The sequence below is a fragment of the Acanthopagrus latus genome, chromosome 4, assembly GCF_904848185.1.
Source record: "Acanthopagrus latus isolate v.2019 chromosome 4, fAcaLat1.1, whole genome shotgun sequence".
NCBI classification, from domain to species: Eukaryota; Metazoa; Chordata; class Actinopteri; order Spariformes; family Sparidae; genus Acanthopagrus; species Acanthopagrus latus.
The window spans coordinates 35,501,477-35,524,082 of record NC_051042.1 but is presented as its reverse complement, the minus strand read 5'-3'; the positions used below and the strand labels follow the sequence as shown (position 1 = coordinate 35,524,082).

The 22,606-nt window shown below is 46.0% G+C and overlaps 2 protein-coding genes across 4 annotated transcripts in view; both read right to left on the bottom strand.

The window, feature by feature from the left end:
* Positions 1–22,606, bottom strand: part of plekhg4 (pleckstrin homology domain containing, family G (with RhoGef domain) member 4) — a 73,120-nt gene that overhangs the window by 15,167 nt on the left and 35,347 nt on the right. The window contains exons 2-14 of the mRNA XM_037095464.1: positions 18,918–18,981; positions 13,741–13,938; positions 11,643–12,495; positions 10,092–11,291; positions 8,701–8,892; positions 8,150–8,273; positions 7,975–8,068; positions 5,098–5,184; positions 4,844–4,960; positions 4,475–4,573; positions 4,024–4,311; positions 3,210–3,332; positions 2,848–3,039 (exon numbers count right to left, since the gene is read on the bottom strand). Of these exons, the coding sequence (XP_036951359.1) occupies positions 2,848–3,039; positions 3,210–3,332; positions 4,024–4,311; positions 4,475–4,573; positions 4,844–4,960; positions 5,098–5,184; positions 7,975–8,068; positions 8,150–8,273; positions 8,701–8,892; positions 10,092–11,291; positions 11,643–12,495; positions 13,741–13,938; positions 18,918–18,981 (3,631 nt within the window). The remainder of the gene's footprint in view (positions 1–2,847; positions 3,040–3,209; positions 3,333–4,023; positions 4,312–4,474; positions 4,574–4,843; positions 4,961–5,097; positions 5,185–7,974; positions 8,069–8,149; positions 8,274–8,700; positions 8,893–10,091; positions 11,292–11,642; positions 12,496–13,740; positions 13,939–18,917; positions 18,982–22,606) is intronic.
* slc9a5 (solute carrier family 9 member A5) overlaps positions 19,232–22,606 on the bottom strand; it is a 57,679-nt gene continuing 54,304 nt past the window's right edge. For 2 of the 3 annotated variants that reach the window (XM_037094271.1, XM_037094273.1), the window contains one exon: positions 19,232–19,454. The gene's annotated coding sequence lies outside the window, so the exon portion shown is untranslated. The remainder of the gene's footprint in view (positions 19,455–22,606) is intronic. The other variant, XM_037094272.1, reaches the window with a different exon arrangement.

Here is a 22,606-nt window from a genome sequence, read left to right as displayed (position 1 = left end):
ACTGAAGCATGTGAAGAGGTTAGCACACACACAAACTAACATGAACCACAGCCGAAACGTTAAAAAATTAAACGCAGCCATTGTCTCTTCTGTTGTTCTGTAGCTGGGACAGAATATAGACATTTGTTTTCCCCATTCTAGGAGTTGGCAGGCTCAGGGAGGACCAGCTTATATATTTAGAGACCAGAGAAAATGTGTTTTTCACAATATGGGACCTTTCATTCCTGCAGAGATCTTCAAGCTTCCAAAGATTTAAATCTGATGGACTGATATATTTTGAAGAAATGTGTCTAAAATGATGCAGCAGACATGGAGAATATTTTCATTAAACATGGAGTCTGTGGGTGAAACATGTTTTGAACAACATTCAAAACAACATGACACAGAAGTCATGTTTGGAGTTGAACTACTTTAAACAGTTTATAAAAAGCTCTGACTGCATCATCATCACTCCTGTAGATTCAGCCTTCACAACATCAGGAGGACACGTGTGTCCCTCACCCACGAGGCCCAGCCGGTTCTGGTCCAGGATATTTTCAATGAATGGTCCAACTTCACATCCCATCAGACCTCTGCAGCTCATCCAGACTACATAAGTTCCCCACCCTGTACCAGCTACTGTTCCAAACTGTCCTCACTGTGTTCTCACTGTGTTTTCACTGTGTCTTCACTGTACCAAACTCCCCGTTTTAGTTTAGTTTTTTAAGTGTCTTCACTGCTGACGCTTAAAACAGCTCGAGCCACTCACCAACACATGAACAGAAGCCATTAGCCACACATTCACACACTCACGTTCACAACTGTTGCCAACTTAACATCAAACAGCTCCACAACTGCAACAAACACATACAGACACACACTGACTATAAAACTGTACACTCTTAAAGCTGCACCTCCCTCACAACACACTTGAAGAGTGTGTGTGAGTAAAATGTGTAAAATGTGTATCGTACCTCTGTGTGTTCTGTTGAAGCTCTGCAGTCAGACTGAAGTAAGAAGAGAACAGCAGCCTCGACCACACACACACACACACACACACACACACACACACACACACTCTGACCCCCCTCATTCACAGGCTGAATGGCATATGGGCGGTCCCAGGAGGAGGGGGAAGGGGGGGTCGCCACGGCAACAAAGACTTTGTGAAGGGACTGAAAGGAGGAGGGAGGGAAATCTTGGCACTGGAGTAATACCTGGACTAAACACACACACACACAATGTGGAGGAGATGGGAGGTTTCTAGATGACATCAGAGTATCATGCTGTTACAGTGTGTGTGTGTGTGTGTGTGTGTGTGTGTGTGTGTGTGTGTGTGTGTGTGTGCAAACATCTTCTGCTTCAGAGATCAAAAGCTGAACTTGAACACAACACAGAAACTACAGCCGATGGACAGGCAGCTCGTCCGTTGTGCTCCTGCTTGAGAGGTAACACTTCTCTACACCAGCAGGTGGCGACACAGAGACTTGCTGCTACAAGTGCAGTCACTTTAGAAACACCTTCAAAATGTGTGATTTGGACAAAACAGCATAGAGCAGCAGTGGAGCCAGGCAGCATGTTCGTCAGAACATCATAAGTAATTAATGGAAGAGCCAGTTCAACTCAAAAGATGAACATATTTCAACCACTGATTATAAGTGAGCAACACCAGCCAGGTGTGCGGCAGTCTCAGAGCAGGAGAGCAACACCAGCCAGGTGTGCTGCAGTCTCAGAGCAGGAGAGCAACACCAGCCAGGTGTGCTGCAGTCTCAGAGCAGGAGAGCAACACCAGCCAGGTGTGCTGCAGTCTCAGAGCAGGAGAGCAACACCAGCCAGGTGTGCTGCAGTCTCAGAGCAGGAGAGCAACACCAGCCAGGTGTGCTGCAGTCTCAGAGCAGGAGAGCAACACCAGCCAGGTGTGCGGCAGTCTCAGAGCAGTGAACAGTTTAATGAATACTTGTCATCAGTGTGATGAAGCTGATTCATATGTATATAAACCAGCAAGTATGTTTATTTTCAAATAAACAACTTCTGTTGATTTCACTGAACATCTATAAATCATCAAACCTTCCACATCAGACAGGAAACACACACACACCCTACAGTAGCGGGTCATGTGGACAAAGACCATCACCCCTATACATTGACACTTTTGACACTTTCTCCCCCGGCCTCACCCGCCTCCCTCCTGGCCTCAATACAAGCTGTCAGTTTCTTTGCATGAGGAGGAGGAGGAGGAGGAGGAGGTGGTGATGTGTCAACGCTTCATCACACAGACAGAAGAAAGGAGCCACTCTGTTAAACTAATATGTATGGGATGGATGTAAAATGTGATGATGAAGGAATCAAGCAGTCAGTGTGGTGAACCAGAGGGTCTCGAGATGCCTTTGTTTATTCTTCACAGCTGATTTTCAGCAGAAAGTCAACAGTGTGACATCTAACAAAAGATTCTAGAACAGATATGATCCACCAGAAGCCAGAAAGGATCCACCATGACCCAGTAATGAACTATTGGGATCACATGTCTGCTATCATCATTTCCATATACAGCAGATTTATGAGATGTGAACAGGTTTGACTGTGAACACTGACGGTTCAAACTACCAGAGGGATTTCTGCAGTGGAGACAGACCACAACAGGATTCTGTGTTTCCCCCCATGAGGCTGGATTTCATTGATTTCCTTTAATTCAGCTGCACTTACTTGGCAACTTTAGACCCTTTAAAGCTCATCTGGAGTTCAAAATATACTTGGAAACATTGTTGGGATTTTAAAATGAATACAGAGTAAAAACAGTGTTGGTCCCTTGAAAAGTGAAAGTGCTGTATTAAAGCAGCCATTTAAACTTCAGAATGAAAAGCACCATACCTGGTCTAAGAAGCGGTAGAGTCCGACGGCCCGCTCAATGTTCTGGCCCGTGGTCTTGACCCGCTGGGAGAAATCATGAAGCTGAGCCCAGAAAGTGTGAACTTTGACCTCGTAGCCATGGAGGTCAGCTGACGACATGTCGCCCCAACGCTCCAGACGAGCCAACAGCTCCTCGCCTCGTCTACACTCATCCTACAGAGAGCGAAGAAGAAGGGCGGTAAACATCTCTGAGGGTTCATCCGAGAGAGCGCGTGTGTGTTTGTGTGGTGTGTGTGTGTGTGTGTGTGTGTGTGTGTGTGTGTGTGTGTGTGTGTGTGGGGTGTGCGTGTGGTGTGTGGTGTGTGTGTGTGTGTGTGTCCTACATATGCAGTCCTGTGGAATTCTTCAAAATCTTGTTGCTTTTTGTTCAGCAGCTCCAGAGAATCCTCCGGTTCATTTAGACTCTTCAGACAAAGCTCCCCGACCTCCTCCAGCCACGACCTCACCTGGAAACACACACACACACACACACACACACACACGTTCATGTTCGTTCAATGGACATCTGATCATACTTGGTCTGGACAGGAATCCTCTCCATGTTTCCTGTCACTGTCACATGATGAAACAACATGTCACCATATCAGATTTTCACCACGAGATTGTTGTGGCCTAAAGAACTCATGATAACGATAATATCATCACAATGTCTATAGAAGATGTGAGGTAACAAGCTCAGCCAAGATCAGCTTCAACTTCGTTTAGTGTCTGTTTTGAAAAATAACCTCAAAATAAAAAGTGTTGGCAGTTGGAGAGAGTGTTACTGATTATCATACTTCCCTGTTTTATGGTGATGAACAGCATTAAATTCAATAACATCCATCTACATTCACACAGAGTTTCAAAATGAGTTAAGAGGCACTGAAATATCAACTTGGTATTATCATGTGTTTTATTAACAATTTCATTTTTAAATATCACGATTACTGTATGTCACCGCATTCCTGCTATAGAGTGAGGACTGGATCATAGTCACAAAAACACTGAACATCCATGATGTCGTCACACAAGGGACTTGTCAAAGCACTCTCCTCAAGGATGACTTCCAGTCTTACATTCTGAGTTGTCATCCCAGAACTCTCAGCCTGTTTCCACATTTAAATCAGATGTATGAAAGTCCTGTATGCTCTGACTGACCTCCCTGAAGCCCTGCTCCAGGCTCCTGAACTCCAGGATGAAGTTGAGCTGCTGAGTCCTGGAGTTGGACAGAGTCACCAGGCGGTGCAGCAGCTCGTCCACCTCCTCGTACAGAGTCGACACCGCCTCCACCGCTGCCCGCTGGTCTTCACTCACACCCAAGCTGCTCTCCTCCCTGCGAAGCCACGAAAGAGTGGCTCCACCCTCCTGCTGCAATTGTACCAATCGGCTGTCTTCAAGGATGCTACGCATCACCGCCTTGTACCTGGACAACAGTAGCTCGGCATCCTGGGAAAGAGGGAGGGGTTAGATCTCGAGTTATCTGGGGTCAGTGAACACAACGTTGTACAGGATGTTGGAGCTGAGGAATGTGACTGATAATAATAATACTAATAATGTCATCATATGTTTGGTTCATGGTCTGAACCACAGAAGAAGAAGCGTGTGTTACCTGAGCTGCAGCAGGGAGTGGTGTGGAGCGCAGGATGTTGATGGTTTTCTGCAGCAGCTTGATGACGTTCTTACACTGATTGGTGAGCTGCTCCACTCTCTGATCAAACAAAGACAATGCTGCCCATCACAGGGATTAAACACTTTCCTCAGGTGACAAGTCTGCACAAATAACTGCACTAATATGCCTCCATCACCTGTTTTTTCTTCAAAGCTGCATTAATGTTATTATGCACCAGATACAAACACTGAAATGGAAACTGGAGAGGAGCCACTTCAGACTCTGAGGGATCACAAAGGTGAGGCTACCTGTGACCAGCACAGTGTGTGTGTATGTGTGTGTGTGTGTGTGTGTGTACTGAGTACTGACCGATCTGAAGTAGAGCCAGCTGCTCTGACTGAAGCTCAAGGACCCTCCGAACTCTGCAGGAAGCTGCTGCAGCTCCACCTGCTTCTGAACAGACTTCAAAGAGCTCAACACCTCCACCTGCAAACCAGATACAGTCAGTCTCCTTCAGCCAGCTGCTCTAAACATCATGGCGTGTGTAATCTGGTTTACAGGTAGTTCTCTGCGTTAGGGTCACTCTCCATGGTTACGGGGAGTGACCAGGAGTCAGGTGTCACCTGTATGGCTGCAGGTTTGTCCAGACGTAGAGACGAGTCTTTGTTGACCAGCAGGAGCACAATGTGGACCGAGCAAGGTGTGTCATCCTGTAACATTAAGACATGTTCGAGGTATTTAGTCCTGGTTCTGACAGGATGAACACGTTCTGGGAGGTTTCATTTATCAGAGATTACATTTCAGATATTGCTTCATCCAACTTTAACTTATTTTGTTTTCACGTTTCAGTTTTTAAACTGAATCCTTAAGACCTCAGATCAAGTTTTTCTTGAAGAACAATGATCCCTGTGAAGAACTATTCTCTAATGTTACAGGTTGATAAAAAGTTAATCTGATAGTTTCATCTGTAAATACAGGTAAAGGGCAGGTAATATGGGATCAATACTCCCGGAATGTGGTCAATTTATCTAACAGTACAGATGGTTCCGATTCAACAGGTAGAGACTCGTGTTAGTGCAGCTGTGCAGAGGATGAGCTGCTTGTCATGAAGCTCAGGAGTCTTTTTAATTGGATCACTGAAAAGTTTTCTGCTCATCACCAGTTGCAGTTGTGACGTCCATGTTGAGCATCTGTTTCTCTTCTCAGTGCCTTCCAGGAGAACCAGGAAGCAGTGGGCCGTCCTGAGCAGACCACACCTTGTGGCCTCACTGATGAAAGGCTGCCTCAGTCAGTCTGCTGTCTCTCTCTCTCTCTGGTGGCTGAGCGGCTGACTGCTGCTATGGCCTACAACCGACTGTGGTTTGGTGTTTGTTGCCTTATATACATATAGACATGCACACACACACACCCACACACTACATTTGATGCAACACACACCCACATTATGTTCCTTTTGGGTTGTTATTTAAATTAATACTGAAATAGTCTCAGAGCTCTGTTTGTCTCCTCTCCTTTGTTTCAACCTGAGAGCCAGGGTTGTAACACAGTGTATAACTGTCGCCCTCTGCTGGTCATGGACCAATCAGAACTCTCCCACTCCTTGACCTGCACTGTTTACACCGCTTCATGTTAGGAGACAGATGAGCAAACACCTCACCGGTAAGGCTGCAGGCCCTGATGGTGTCAGCCCACAGGTTCTCAGAGCCTGCGGCGAACAGCTCTGTGGAGTGTTTCATCGTGTCTTCACCATAAGCCTGAGCCTCCAGAGGGTTCCTGTGATATGGAAGACATCCTGCCTCGTTCTTGCGCCAAAGACTCCACAGCCCGGTGGTTTCTCAGACTACTGACCCATGGCAGTGATGTCACACATCATGAAGACCCTGGAGAGACTGGTCCTGGAGCAGCTCAGGCCTATGATCAGGCTGCACCTGGATCCCCTCCAGTTCACCTACCAGCCCTGGATTGGAGTTGAGGATGCCATCATCTACCTGCTGAAACCGTGTCTACGCCCACATGGACAAGCCGGGGAGCACTCCAGTGCTTTCAGTACCATCAGGCCTGCTCTACTGGGTGCCAAGCTGATGGTGTTGCTGGTGGATCCTCCCCTTGAGTCCTGGATTGTGGATTACCTCACTGACCGACCACAGTACGTGTGCCTGCAGCACTGTATGTGGTGCAGTGATGAGCAACACCAGGGGCCCACAAGGGGCCTTCCTCTCTCCCTTCCTCTTCACCATTTACACCACAGACTTCAGCTACCAGACAGAGTCCTGCCATCTTCAGAAGTTTTCTGATGACTCTGCTGTAGTTGGATGTATCAGCAAGGAGAAGGCTGAATACAGAGCTGTGGTGGACAACTTTGTCTCGTGGTGTGAGCTGAACCACCTGCAGCTCAACACAACAAAGACCAAGGAGCTGGTGGTGGATCTGAGGAGAACCAGGACACCAGTGACCTCAGTTTCCATCCTGGGGCATAATGTGGACATCGTCGAACACTACAAATATCTGGGGGTGTTCACTGACAATAAACTGGACTGGACTAAGAACACTGAAGTCCTTTACAAGAAGGGACAGAGCCGCCTCTATTTTCTGAGGAGGCTCCGCTCCTTTAACATCTGCCGGAAGATGCTGAGGATGTTTCTTGAGTCTGTGATGGCCAGTGCTGTTCTGTTTGCTGTGGTGTGCTGGGGCAGCAGACTGAGAGTGGCTCAACAGGCTGATCAGAAAGGTCAGTGATGTTGTGGGGGAGGAGCTGGACTCTTTGACAGCAGTGTCAGACAGGAGGATGCTGTCGAAGGTGCAGGTGATACTGCAGCATGTCTCTCACTGTCTCCACAACGCTCTGGTCCAACAGAGCAGCACCTTCAGCCAGAGACTGACTGCTCCTGAATGCACCACTGAGCGCCACAGGAAGTCGTTCCTGCCTGTGGCCATTCATTATATCACTGTATATTGTATTAATTTCCAGATTGTCTATTTTATGATTTTATTTTATTGTCTACTTTAATATTTATTGATACCTTTAGCAGGATCTCTTGTTTCCATTCATGCTGTATTCCTATCTCTACTTTGCACGGAGCATCTGGAACAAAAACAATTTCCCTCCGGGAAGCAATTAAGTATTCTGATTCTCATTCATCACAGTGATTCTGTGAATATTCCACCAAGTTTTTAATCACCCATCTATCTCACAGACATGAATACATTTAACTTTTTCAAGGACAGTGATCTCAAACTCACTTCACACACAGTAGCTTGGTTATAAGTCCAAATAAAAGTTAATATTCATCAGACGTTCTGGCAGGGTGTCCTGTCACTGCTCAGATCTAAATAAAATCATTTGACAGACACATCAGCAACATGAAGACATAGAAATGAATGGATCCTTTGTTATTGTGGTTTATTTGTATAATTTGTCTGTGGCCACATACCCAACTATACTGTCTAAATAACCTACTGGAGTTAATTCATATTCCCAGGTGGTGTCGTTTCAGACTCACGTGCAGGGACCTGAGGGCGGAGAACAGGGCGGATGCAGGAGTAGCTCTGCGGGCATCCACCAGGACCGTCAGCCCCAATGCTTGCACCTCCTTCCTGTTCCACACAGGAAGTGATGTCAGAGAAGTGACACTCTGTTGAATGATGTTAGAGCGGTGAAGCAGGTGGGGTTATTACCTGAGGGTGGAGGTGTAGTAGAGGAGGAGGCGGAGCAGCTCGGCGCTGTCACAGTCAGGGTTCGACCACACAGAGTTCCTGGTACAGACGGTCAGCAGAGCTCGACCGCTCCGGTCTCTGGATCCTACAGACACAGAACCAGGGTGATGGCGATGATGCAGAGTATCCTGATGTCAGTGAACGCATCACCTCACACTGCAACTCCATATTCTACGGTTACCTGAAGGCAGTCCTGATCCTCCTTCAGTGACTCAGTTTGTTATATGAATCTTGCCTGATCATGACATTGATTTGTTATCTTTAATACAAAAGTAAAAATAAATGTAAAAGAAGTTCTGTGAGGAAACGGACCAGAACACAACGGACCATCTTTGACATGTTTGTCTGTGTGTAAAGTTTCTGTCAGTCATCGTGTCAGAGTCACTGTGGACACAGTGAAGATGCTTTTGAACATGACAACCACATGTAGCTTCATCACAGAAGCTGCTGATCTCTCTTTAAAGCTGGTCCTGGTTCCGGTGAGTTCCACAGGCGGGGTGTGTTGTTCTCACCTGGGAGACAGAGAGCTCCAGATCTCAGCAGCACACTGTAGAAGCTGGACTGCTGGGAGTGGAGGGGTTGGGAGGGCCTGGTAAGCTGTGACTGGGCTGTGGGAGCAGCTGACTCTGGAGAGGCTGCTGGTGGTTCTGGTTCTGTTGGACCTGGACCAGTAGAGACACCGCCATGTGACTGACTGTTGAGACCTGTGGACAGGAGACACAAACACACACTGACTGACACGTTTACACACATTTGGGAAGCAAAGAGTCAGTGATCCTGAACACATCACACTGGACCGAGTATGGTTGGATCTATTCATTCATCATTTTTTATTGTTTATGAAGATTAGTTTGATGAGATCTGAACAGGTGAAGAAAAGCCTTCATTACATCTGCAGGCGCCTCAGAGAGGAGCTCAGCATCAATATGTTCAACATCTATACTTACAGATATATAGATACTTTACATTTAGTGTAAATCAGTCTCATGTTTTGGACCATGCACACCTTCTTCAGAATGTGAGTAACAACTAATACTCTGAAGGAGGTCTACAAGGACTTTGAACAGATAATCAAGACTGACAGCCGCTGCTGAGCTACACTGACCATCAAGTATTCTGCCTTCAATAAACTCACTGACTTTAGGATTTAAAGGCGCATCAGTGGTAAGAGTCTGACTGTGTTTAAAACAGCTGGAGGGAAAACGATGCTCTGTTCTTTGTCATGATGACTGTTGTTGCCTTTCCTCTAAATTTAACAACACACTGACTGCAACCCTCCTGCTGCAGCCTGCAGTCACAGCACTGTTTACACTTCGTTCTCATGTTTACTGCAGGTCCGGATGAGTTCAGGTCCTTAAAACTGCATTTTGTTGTAGATTTGTATAAATTTAGATAACTCTTCATTAGGACCATCATAAAATCTAATTTACATCAACACTCTAAGACATGAAAACATCTGAACTTCACCAATCCAACCCCGTAAAACATCTCAGCCCTGATCAGCTTTGAGTTTAAGGACTTGCTGCTATGATATCAGCTCCAGATTTAACCCGGCTTCACCTCCCATCACATCGTCAGCATTATAGTCTGAAGAATTCTACTGTCCACACAGGAAGAACTGGTCCCAGTTACTAGTCCATTATAACCAGTCCATCAACCAGGCTGTAGCTCTACATCATCTACATTCAAACAGAAGAGTGTTAGAGTTAGAACAGGAGGTGAAGTGTGAGTTTTTACTGAGGAGGGAGGTGAGGAGGAAGGTATGAGGGAATGATGAGGAGGACTAATTCACCCAATGAGAGGAGAAGGAGGAGGAGATACACGAAGAGAGAAAGAGTCTGATGGTCTGTGGAATGAAAAGCAGGAGGGGAAAAGAGTTTGAGGAGGAGAAAGGTTTTTGTACCTTCAGTCTGAAGCTCTGCAGTTCTTCCTCCACCAACCTCCTCACAGCTGCTCTCCTCTTGCTCCTCCTCTTCCTCCTTCTTCTCCTCCTGTTTTTGTGGTCCATTTTCAGACTGTTCAGTCCAAAGTGAGTCAGGATCCATCGCTGGTGTGTTGGACTCTTTAGTGTGTGTGTGTTCAGAGCTCCACTCAGATTCATCAAAATGTTTTTCTAGTGTGTGGTTTTCACAATAAGAGTCATGAAAGGGTCTGTCTTGTCTGTTACTTTCAAAATAAGAGTCCTCAGCGTGTTTTTGAAGTGACTTGCTTTCAGAATAAGGGTCCTCAAAGTTAGCTTGTGGAATATGGTTTTCAGAATAAGAGTTTTCAGAGTGTGTCTGAAGTGTCTTGCTTTCAGAATAAGAGTCCTGAGAGTGTGTGTTCAAACATAAATCTGCTTTCTCATCTCTCTGTTCTCCTTCTCTCTCTCCTTCTCTTCCTCCCCTCTCTCCTTCTGTCATCACTTGCTCCTCCTGCCTTCTTTCTTGCCTCTGCTGCACAACTATAACCTGAACCTCCTCTTCTACCTCCACCTCTTCTGCTCCATCCTCCTCTAATTCACCATCTCCCTCATCCATCTCTCCTTCTGTCTCCTCCTCCCTTTCTCCTCCTTCTTCATCAGTGTGCATGCGCAGCAGTAAAATGTCATGTCTTCTAGGCTCCATCTGTCTCTCCATTACGTCTCCCTGCTCCCTCTCTGCCTCTGTCTCCCCCTGTCTTCCTCGCCTAACTTCCTCCTCTTCCTCTCTCTGATCTGTGTAGTTTGCCTGGTCAGTGTCAAGCTTCACACTCCTGCCTGAATCTGTACCTTCTATTTGCTCCTGTGACGTCCAGTGCTCAATCTGACAGGTGGAGGCTCCCTCCACTTCAGGTGGAGCAGAGGGGATGGAGGTGGGGAGGGTGGGTGTAAGAATGACAGGTTTAGAGGGGTCCTGACTGAGGTTCTCCTGGGTGAGGCTGGAGCAATGCCCAGTTTGAGAACTGACCTCCACACAGGACCAGGAGGAGAGTGTTTTACCCACGGTATGAGTGTGTGCTGTAGCAGTGGTGCTGTGAGGTGTGTGTGTCGTGTTGTGTGCTGTAGCAGTGGTGCTGTGAGGTGTGTGTGTCGTGTTGTGTGTTGTAGCAGTGGTGCTGTGAGGTGTGTGTGTCGTGTTGTGTGCTGTAGCAGTGGTGCTGTGAGGTGTGTGTGTCGTGTTGTGTGCTGTAGCAGTGGTGCTGTGAGGTGTGTGTGTCGTGTTGTGTGCTGTAGCAGTGGTGCTGTGAGGTGTGTGTGTCGTGTTGTGTGTTGTAGCAGTGGTGCTGTGAGGTGTGTGTGTCGTGTTGTGTGTTGTAGCAGTGGTGCTGTGAGGTGTGTGTGTCGTGTTGTGTGTTGTAGCAGTGGTGCTGTGAGGTGTGTGTGTCGTGTTGTGTGTTGTAGCAGTGGTGCTGTGAGGTGTGTGTGTCGTGTTGTGTGTTGTAGCAGTGGTGCTGTGAGGTGTGTGTGTCGTGTTGTGTGTTGTAGCAGTGGTGCTGTGAGGTGTGTGTGTCGTGTTGTGTGTTGTAGCAGTGGTGCTGTGAGGTGTGTGTGTCGTGTTGTGTGTTGTAGCAGTGGTGCTGTGAGGTGTGTGTGTCGTGTTGTGTGTTGTAGCAGTGGTGCTGTGAGGTGTGTGTGTCGTCGTGTGTGTGCCGGTCCTGGCTCGACGCTGCAGGCTGATGGACTGGGTTAAGGAGCCTTTCTGCGGTGAGAAGCGGGGCAGCGGGAGCTCTGTCAGCTCCACGTACTCGCCCTCCGAGTCCTCGCTGCTCAATGGTGACTGGTCAGTTTTTGAAGATGGTGGGAGGAGCTTTGTATTCTGTCCTGACGTGTTAGAATCTCTACACGGATTGTGTGTTCTATCAATGAACATATCTCCATGTTTAACAGACAACTCCTTGTCCTCCTGCAGGGACGTGCGGTGCCGGCTGATGAATTGTGGGTAGACCAGGTCCTCCCAGGGGACTCTGAAGACGTCCCCGTGGGCAGAGAGCAGGCATCGCTCCAGTCGGGACGCTCCTCTCTGCTCCCTCTCCCTGTTGACAGAGTCCAGCCAGGCCATGCTGAAGAGGGACTGTAGGGCTATCTCCGGCACCTCCTGCTGCTCCACATGATGGCTGCCAGCTGACACGCTGCACAGAAGCAGGCGGGGGAAGGAGCTAACAGTGCTCCTGAAGGAGGCACCACGTGCTCGAGAAGGAGGAGGAGTGGCTGCAGGAGGAGAAACCACCAGGTAGAAGTCTCCTGGACAGAGGAGGCGCTGATCCAATGGACAGAGCTGAACTACTACCTTCTCATGGACACACAGAGGCCAGCCTTCATGACGAAACAAGAAACCACAGTGCTGCAACTGAGGAGGAGAGGAGAGGAGAGGAGAGGAGAGGAGAGGAGAGGAGAGGAGAGGAGAGGAGAGGAGAATATGTCTATTATTAGATTATACGGGAACACTTGTGTCTAACAACAACCAAATATCGTCTCTGAAGTTTGTTCTCTTTGTGAACTAGATGTTGGAACATCTGTCACAGGAGAGCTCAAATGGAGTCCAGCTGTGGTCACAGCTGTATCCACCTTATTCATGACTTTGTGAGTTTACCCATGGTTCATAGTGGTAGTCTAGCTTTGCTGTTCCGGTTGACCTGGTTGAACTGGATGTAACTGTCAAGATGGCTCTAAAAACTGTCAATCAAGCTAAAAATACAGCACGGATAATTTAAAGGAAAGTGATGCAGTCATGCAGCAGCTACTCTGTGGAAGATATTCATAAACTCAAATATCTATTTTAGTCTCAAAGCCACGAGCCACACTTAGCATTTATAACATAATGCTAGCTGTTTAGGGCTAGCTTGGTGGCAGCGGTCAGTCATGCAGCTGCAAGGCAACTGGATACAAAAAAAGGCCAGCGGAAGTAGTTATCTGTCATGGCAGCCCCCATAGGCTTCTGAGGCAACGGGTGGATAGTTGAACAAACTGCCTCACATGTTTGTGGACATTCACATTAAATAAATCACATCAACACACTTTTCAGCTTTTCCTCCTGACTTCCTCCTCTGTCTGATGTGGGCGGGGCCACACTCAGCAGCAGGCAGGTGAGTGACGATCCCACAGAGTCACCTTAACTAAACATGACACATGAGCCAACCAGCACATGGTATTCAACAGGCAAGAACAGACTTGACCAGAGAGAGAGAGAGAGAGTCACTTCATCAGAGTGAAGACCGACTCATATCCACTGATAATCTCCTGAATCACAGCCTCTTGTTTATTCTGTCCCCCTCCATCATATTTGACTGCTGAAGCATGACGCAAAAGATACAGAGATCTCTTGTTCTTTCACTCTGTTAACTGAGCATCTACTGGGTGGTGACTGTCACAGTAAAGTTTCATAAAACCAACACGTCATATCCAAAGAATTTGTATTAAACTCATCCTGAAGCAACAATCCTTCACCTGGGTCCTCCACAGTGGCAGTGGCCTCCACCCGTGGGACAGTGGCCTCCGCTGACAGGAGGTTAGGCGCTGGCTCCTAAAGACTGGGTGAACGTGACCTTTGAAGCCTCCACGGACACTAAAAGCAGACAGATATAAGGATACTCACACATGCATCTTGTTGGAGGTTTACCAAGAACTGCTTTGCAGGCAACAGGAAGTGGATCAGGTAGCGAAGACCATCTCCTCTGTAGCAGCTCTCCACCACGTTGAGGACCTGACAGAGGACAGTTGGGGAAGTGGCCTGGAATGGCGGGTAGAGGGCTGACAGAGCCGCCTGGATGCAGCGATCCAAAGATTCAGAGTCCTTAGAGAACAAAGGAGGACGAGGGTCAAACTTGATTTAGTTTATCTTACAAACAGACATGCTACAGATACTTCGGTCTTAGCTTAGCTCCTACAATGACTTATTTCACACTTTTACCTTTAAATAATCAATATCTGTATGCTTATCCCAGGGCTACTGCAAAACAGGCTGCCTGAGTCTTCAGAGGAATCTGATCAGAAACACATTTTTGGTAACTGATGATCAAGTAATTTAAGAGGGTTGCAGCTAAGATTAAATCATTTATGGTAACCAATCATTTGTTGAAAGATTAAACTCTTTAAAATAGACAGGGTAATAATGTAAGTTCAAATAAAGCAATTTCAGATTATTTGAGATTATTAGAGACGAAACTGTCCCAACCCAAAAATGACCAAAGATGAAGCTATTCTGGGTTGTAGCTCAGGTAACAGTCCATGGTTCTATAGTCCAGGGCTCAACAGTCATGTTAAATAGTAAATGGTGATCTTTAACAGCAGCAGCCAAAAAGAATACAACTGAGAACATGTGTGTTACACGAGAGCAGCTGTTTTTAAAAACGCCACACCTCTGCATCACATTCCAGTCACACAAAGACCTGAGAGTCATTGAGCCACTTCCACATGTGAACATTTACTCTGATTCCTTCTGACCGTAGACAGATTCAGGGTCAGACCAGGACCTGTTTAGGTTTCATACCAGAGACATGAGAAGAACCAGTCCACTTACTCCCCTAACCCAGAACCACAGAGCAGCACCACTGATCAGTAACAGCAGCCTCCTCTGCTATAATTACTCTACATATTCATGTTACTGTACATGAGTGTCTCAGCTGTTATCTGTCTGTGAGCTGCTCTCAGATGCAGCCAACACGCGTCTGATCAGCACGTGTTTTTCTTTGAGTGTAGTCAAACACCAGTTGAACATGTCATGCTAACTGCTGAGGGCGCGTCGGCGTGGAGGAGTGGCTGGGAGGCCCTGTCTTGCGGCGGTGAGTTCAGGAACAGGGCTGTAACTGGATCTATTGGCCTGGAGGCAGTAAAGACTGGTCAGGTAAAAATATCACACAACGTCTGGCCACAGTCGGCTCTCTGCAACTCTGTGAATATAGGACGACATACATTTGAATGGTGACTTTAGGTCTGACTGTTAATGTGACGCCATTTATTTCTGTTTTATCATCCCTCTCCTTTTCTGGCAGCTCAGGAGAATATGAGCCCAGCCTCTTTAACATGATATATAATAACAATACCTGCTCACCATAATTCACACAGACCTGCAACTTAACCAGTCAAATATGTTTACTGAACAGAAATGTAAAAGGAGACATTGTGGTTATAGCAACAGTTAGCGGTGGACCAACAACAGAACGCATCTCCACCAGCTGACAGCAGGATGAACTGCTGATTAGCACGTTAGCTAACAGCAAAACATGTAAATCAGACTGGGTGAGTCTTTTGATGGAGATCAGCTGGAAGTTTCCTGTCATGTCGTCCTGCTCACCCAGCAACACGGTAGCGTTCTCCTTTAGTCAGAATATTCTGGATGTGACTCAGCTGGGCAGGATTCACACACAACAACTGGCAGTCAAATGTAGAGCTGAAGCCAATATTAGCAGCAGGATATCAGATGACAGCAGGGGGATTTTTGTGCTGCTGAAAGGCACGATGACTGACCAGCACAGATAATGCGTTCAAACTGTTGACACAAGCAACTTCTTCAGGCTCACAGAAAAGTTAATGTCGTAAATACAAGAGGATACAACAAGAACAAATATCAACACCAACACAGTGTCGGTCAGCAGACACAGTATGTCAGTCCGCAGCAGCTTAATCATGGTCACCTCTTAAGGCCCCCACACACCACCCAGACTCAAACCAACTGCCTTTATCCGACCACTCTGTTGCCTCTTGTCTGACCCGTTGGGCAGAGAAGTTGCACTGAACACAACACTTCGAAGTGCTGTCAGCTCCACAGTAGCGTGTACGTTCTGCGCTTGTGCAAGGTGCAATAAGCGGGTGAAAACAGGAACAGGAAATGAACAGAGTGCATAGAAAAACAAAGCGCGCACAGTATTCTGCCCCTCCCACACACCTCGCTGATTCTCTAGCACACCACCAATCAGAGAATCCAATGGCTCAGACGGCCGACAGCCCTCCTCCTCAGACGTCACATGATGAATCGGAGCAGACGACGTCCAGCGGCTCTGAAAGCTTCCAGCACAGCTGAACACATCAAATATATTTGTTCCCAACCTCGTCCGAGTCTCCCCAAACGCTTCAGACGTCCAACAGTTGGGCCGATGTGTTCCTGCCTTTAAGTCATTAAAAACCAGAGCAGTGGCTGCAAACTGCTTCTGCAGCCTGGCCAACACCAGCAGCATGATCACACTGTCCAACTGAGCTGATATCAACACTGATCACAGGAATCCATCTCACTCCAGCCCACAAAGTCCTCGTTCCATCAAATTCAATTCAAAATCAATTAAGTTAGGGCTACTTGAGCTACAATACCAATTTTACTATGAACCATATTCTGAGGGAACTAATGCTCTAATCTGTACGAGGAATTCTAAAGTGTTACATGATAAAAAATATTACTGTCTACATGAAGAACTGGATTAAAAGATGTGTCTGTCTGTGGAGAAACAAAGTATATTATTATGATTGAAGCATCTAACTTTATTATCTTCATATTCTCCAGAACACACACAATATGTGTCAAAGCAAACTGTTTAACAGACTCATTCTCTCTTTAGGACAAAGTTTAAGAAAACACAAAAAAGAAGAGCACAAATGATGAACTGAACTAAAACTTCAACTACAAACGAACGACACAGGTCACAACAGCCACAATGATGCCATTGTCTTTATAAAATCACCAGAAAACTAATTAAAAGTTTAATTTAACTAAGCGTTATGAGTGAGTGAGGAGGGGTGAGTGAGGGTCATCATCAGTATGTTTCAGGAAATCACTGAAGAAAAATCTGGAAACAAATAAACAACCAACCAGAAATATGTGAGAGGTGCCACACACCTGTCAGCCAATCAGAGAGCAGGATGCTCTTAAAACAGTGCAGCACATCAGCAGTGTGATGAGTCGTGTGTGTGTGTGTGTGTGTGTGTGTGTGTGTGTGTGTGTGTTTGTGTGTGTGTGTGTGTGTGTGTGTGTGTGTGTGTGTGTGTGTGTGTGTGTGTGTGTGTTTGAGTCCTGGTGCAGAGAGGTTATTGTTTAATCATCCAGATGGAGCCTTTAAGATTAACTAATCCCATCTCTCAGGTTCTGCTGGTTTTAATGAATAGCCAGTGTGAGCCTCTCTCTCCCTGGAGGGCCATGATTCATCCACCCAACTGTTCAGATCACTGCTGATTGAAAAACCAGTTCCTGTTGGGTGTGGAGGACGAGGGTGCAGTAAACAGCAGGGTCAGCGTCTCCGTCACTGGACTCCTCACATACACATGTTGTTCAGATATTCTGTTATAACACTGAAATCTAATGAAGCGTCTCCGACAGTCATGTGATTAAATAACCACACCATAAGAGGGGTTGTGGTTTTCAAAAGGCGGAGGTCATGACCTTTTTAGTAACCAATCGCAGTGACACAGCACGGGGAGGGAAGGGCTCTAAAAGGCTAGGGACCCACAGGAGACTTGACCTTTGACCCCCACAGTGACAGAAGAGGCCAGCTGTCCTACACATCAAACCCAGGGGGAGTAAAGAGGAGCAGGGTGGAGGTGTGAGGAGGCCTGGGGGCAGATACCAGGACTGATGGGCTAAGGTGGTGCTACGTGGTGTTCACTTCACCTGAACACTGCAGCCAATATCATTTTGGTTTTTTGGTTTTTTAGATGAATGAAACCCGTTTAGGTTATTTTCATTCATCAGCGCCCACATTCATCAAATACAAAGTGTGCTGGATCAGAAGCTAACGTTAGCATTACTTTATAAATCAAACCTGCAGACCGAAAATCATAAACTGAACGCGTGACACTGGATACAACAGACCAAAATCTCAGTTCAACACCTTTACCTGCAGGACTAATTAGTCACAACTAGTTTAGAACCAATCAGGGTCCAGCATGACTTAGGACTGGAAACTCTACAGGAAAGGAGGAGCGATGTCCAACGGTTATTAATATTCTTAGCAATAACTTGCAATAACTTGTCAAACATGTGTGCAGGAGCCGTTTGAACTCAGCCTCTGTATTCATTCATGGTGTGCTGTCAGAGGTCAGATAACAAGTTGTGTTAGAGTTTTATGTTTCCATAGTTTTCTTCTTTAACCCTACATGAGTAATCACATTGCTGTTATGTAGCTCACCAATGACGGTCCAGCCCAGAACAAAACAGGCTTCATGTGAGTAGCGGTCAGTGGTAGAAAGCTGCTTCGAACAGATCAACTCCACTGAGGAGCTCCGCAAACAAACATCCTGAACTGAAGCTGTTTTAGTTTTGTCAGATGACAGATTACACTCAGGATTAAGACCACAGACATCAAACAAGCGCCACAGGTAACATGAGTCTCGTGTGAAAAGGTCTTCTGTCTCAGGAAGTTCTTCTGCTGGTGTTTTACATCTAATCTGACTTCATCCTGACATTTCCCTTAATAATGAGTTGGCTTTGTTCTCACTCACAGTCTATTTGCCTATTAGCTGTGACCTGCTGCAGCTTGTTTAAAGAGATTCTCCACTCAGGGATCAAAGTTTCATCCATCTGATCTTATCTCACTCCATGAATGATGAGCAGGAATGAAAGCTGAGCAGCTACAACAGCTTCAGGGTGAGTGAACGGGCCCAGCAGTAAACTGATCACAGTACAGGATCATGTTGGGAGCAGGAGGAAAGAGAGAGAGTACCAGGCTGATACACATCATGATACACATCATGATGAACTACTCTGCCAAATGGAAAGATTTGGGATTAATGTGATCTGAAGCACCAGCACAGTCTTTATTAGCTAACTGCCAACACTATGATCCTCACCTGGATAAAATAACCTTGCTGGCCCAGGGTTGCCCTCCGTGTGTGGGTAAACACCTGTAAGAAGCTTCATCTCGAGAAACACACGAACATATTGAAATGGCATATGACTCAGAGTTTATACCAGCAGGTTTGGATAAGCACCTCAGGCAGTGGGCACTCAGTGGTATAACAGCCTGCTGCACTGTAGCCCACAAGGATGGCCTACAGTCTTTAATCCACATCTCTGAATCATACAGAGGAAGAGAGGACAGACTCAGGTGTTTCCAGGTCACAGACCATTTCAACAAGGACATCAAACAAACAGACAATAGGGCTTCCAGTCTGATCAGCATATTTACTGATGCACAGAAGGATAAAGACACTAAACATTTCATATCAAAAATGTATAAACTCCTACAAAGTTCCAGGAACCTTCTACTCTCCAGGTTCAGCAGAACTGGGAGGGGAGTCTGGCCTGGAGATATCTGAGGATAACTGGAGCGATGTCTGGGTGGGTCAGGCTTGGACCAGCAACTTCAGAGCTTGGCGAGAATCCTGCTGGAAGAACATAACATTTTTCTCCTAAATTGAAATTTAAACCGCAGGGTCTCCAGGGACAGGATAAATCCTGGAGACAATGTGGACAGATAATGGCAGACCACTTTCACATATTCTGGGCCTGCCCCTTTATTCAACCTTATTGACAAGAACTCACTGGAGAAATAAGACGATCTTTGTTCTAGAAGTTGATTTTTCTTCTGTTAAACTGTATCTGGGTAAGACCCCAGTTGGACTTATGGTCCAGGACAACAATCTTTATAAAGGCCTTTACACAGAAATGGCTGCAGGCAAATCTGCCATCAAGGAATGACTGGTTCACTGTTGTTAATGAAATACAATGCATGGAAAACATGACCTCCTTCAGACTACAGGCTGAGCAATATACAAAGTACTGAGAGGTGGACTTCATATTCTTTGAGATGTAACTCATCGTCTGTGTGAATGATCACAAACCTGTCAACCTTGTATCAGCAGTCTGTCTTCTGGATTTTCTGTTTTTTCTGTTTGTCTGTTTGCTTTGTTGTTTTTTAACTGTTTAAAACACCTGAAAACTTTAATAAAAATAAAGTAAAAAAAGAAATAAAAAAGACTCAAGACTGAAGACTCAAAGCCAGGGGGCAACGTTACACCCAGGATGCAAGTTCACCTCCATGCAATATCTGCATGTCAGGACATTACAACTGAAAAGAGATTAACTAAGACAGTGTTTCCTCCAGTATTTTCTGATACTGTGGCACTGGGGTGGGGGGGTTGCGTTTGGGTCATCATACTGTAATATTTATACTTACATCATAGGCTACTTGACAGGGAATTTCATTTCTTTTCCTTTGGTTATAATGCTCTCACACAGCCATCATGAACTCCCCTGCATGGGGTTGGGATGAAGATTCATCTACTATTGTAAAGAAATACTATTTTTATTATTTGTTTCAAGAGGGGAGTTATCTAAGTCAGAGTCCTGCACGGGTGAAAAATAATGTGTTGTGTCGGACACAGATGCGGGTTGGATGGAGACCTGGAGAGACAGGTCGGGTTTTACGAATGCCATTTTCAAGGCGTCACTTATCATCAGTCATTATTAGCGACACAAATGATAAGCATTTATATTTCATATGAGCTCATTCATGCAGGCTTGCGCCTTCCCAGAACTACCATTCCCCACGCTGGCTTACTTTCATTTTTAAAAATTGCGTCCGTCTAATTTTCCCTCGGGCGGCGGTATGAATTTAGAGCGGGTTGGCTCGGGTATGGAATGTAATTTGTGCTACTGTCGGAAAACGGGTCGGATGCGGTTCAAAGCATGGCGGGTTTGGGCGGATACGGGTTTGCAAAATAAGACCCGTGCAGGACTCTGGTCTGAGTGACCATTTTAATCCTCTAGTTAATTATCAAGGTAAACATCCAACATGCTAGTTAACGTCAAGGACTGCAGTGGAAGTCGACGGTAAAATATTTCCTTACTCTAACACTGGATTTATTTATGCCAACGGTTTTACATGAAATCGGATTTTTTTTGTGAACAAACTAGATGTTTCTGATACTCTTCAACTCACAGTCTGTCAGTCATAGACGATATTTTTGTCATTTTGTAACTAATTCATGGCTGCTTCGGAGCGACACACAGACCCACCACCTGTGTGTGTGTGTGTGTCTGTGCGAATGGAGGAGCCTCCAAGTGCATGAAGCGCACTGCTCCAGGTTTGAAAACAGCTTCATATTATTATTTTTTTTTTACTAATACAACTCTGAATTAGCAGTACTGAAGTCATTAAAAGTAATGAAAAAAAAAGAGACTGACTGAAACGTCGGTATGCGCAGGAAAGGCAGAAATATTAATCAATAGGAAACACTGAATTTTTTAGGCATGGCGGCTTTTATTTTGCCATGGCAGTGCGCCACAGTCAATTACATGTAAAGGAAACCCTGTAAGAAAACACAATAGTGGCAGATTGTCAGCAGCATGTTTATGATTCATTATTAATGGAACAACACTGAGCAGGAATAACTGTACTCTTCCAGTTGCCCTTTTCAATTAAAATACTCTACTTCAAAAAACCCAAAAAACAACGCAACTGCAAAGGTGCTGAGGATCTCAGGTGACATGCCAAACTTCCTCAGCCTCCTCAGATAATACAGCTGTTGTTGGGCCCTCTAATATAACCGAGTGAACGAGGTCCATTTGAATGCATCACTTCATCCTTGTCACTGTGCTGTGTGAAAGTCCAACACAGACAGACAGCAGAGGACAGAGGACACTGTCCACGTGCAGGCAGAGAGAAGCTGGATCGTGTCTTTGTGACTGCAGTCTGTTGGTAGTGAGTGTAGCTCGATTCACACTGCTGTTTGCATGCGGGGATCCTGCGCCAATTCTCCGCACCCGCCTCTGTGTGAAAGTGTCAGATGCAGCGAGGAGTGAAATTTTGCTCCGGCACTGATCCGCCTCTGGAGTTAGTATCAGGGCCGTATTATTGGTGAACCAAACCATAACATAAGCTGGAGGCGCACAGCGGAGCGTGTCGGTCGGACGGTCGGTTAACTACACGGGTCCTTCACTCAACTAAATACAGAGAAATGTCACACAAAGCAACGTTACAGGACCAAACAACAGTAACTTAGTATCTGTAACTGTCTTTGACAACTTATATGAGGAAATACTGCAATACTGTACTGTACTGAAATACTGAGGAATACTGTAGATATACATGGAGAAGTGTCTGTCCTCCTGCCAATCCTACCGGCTCTTCGTCACATGTCTGTCATGGTCAAAAAACTTTAACTCACCGAGTGTTTGTGATGAAAATAAATCACTGCGACCGTCAGCCCTCTGGACTGAGACTTCAGAAAACAGCTTCATCCCAACGAGGGAGTCAGACAGCTTCCAGTTCACTGATGGTGATTATGTAGCCTAATTATGTAATTTAGCACGAAAAACACAATTTTGTCAAGTTCCAGGATGTTTGGTGAGTCAGGATCTCAATCACAAGACATTACAACAGCATCCATATGATTATAAACTGTCTGCGGGTTCAGATTGACAGAAGGGACACCAGGGAAACACCTTGAAAACACACCAACGTCATCATCATGACGTGTACCGCCGCGCCTCTTTAGGAGTGGCAGCGCCGGCTTTCTGTGTGAATTACACACGG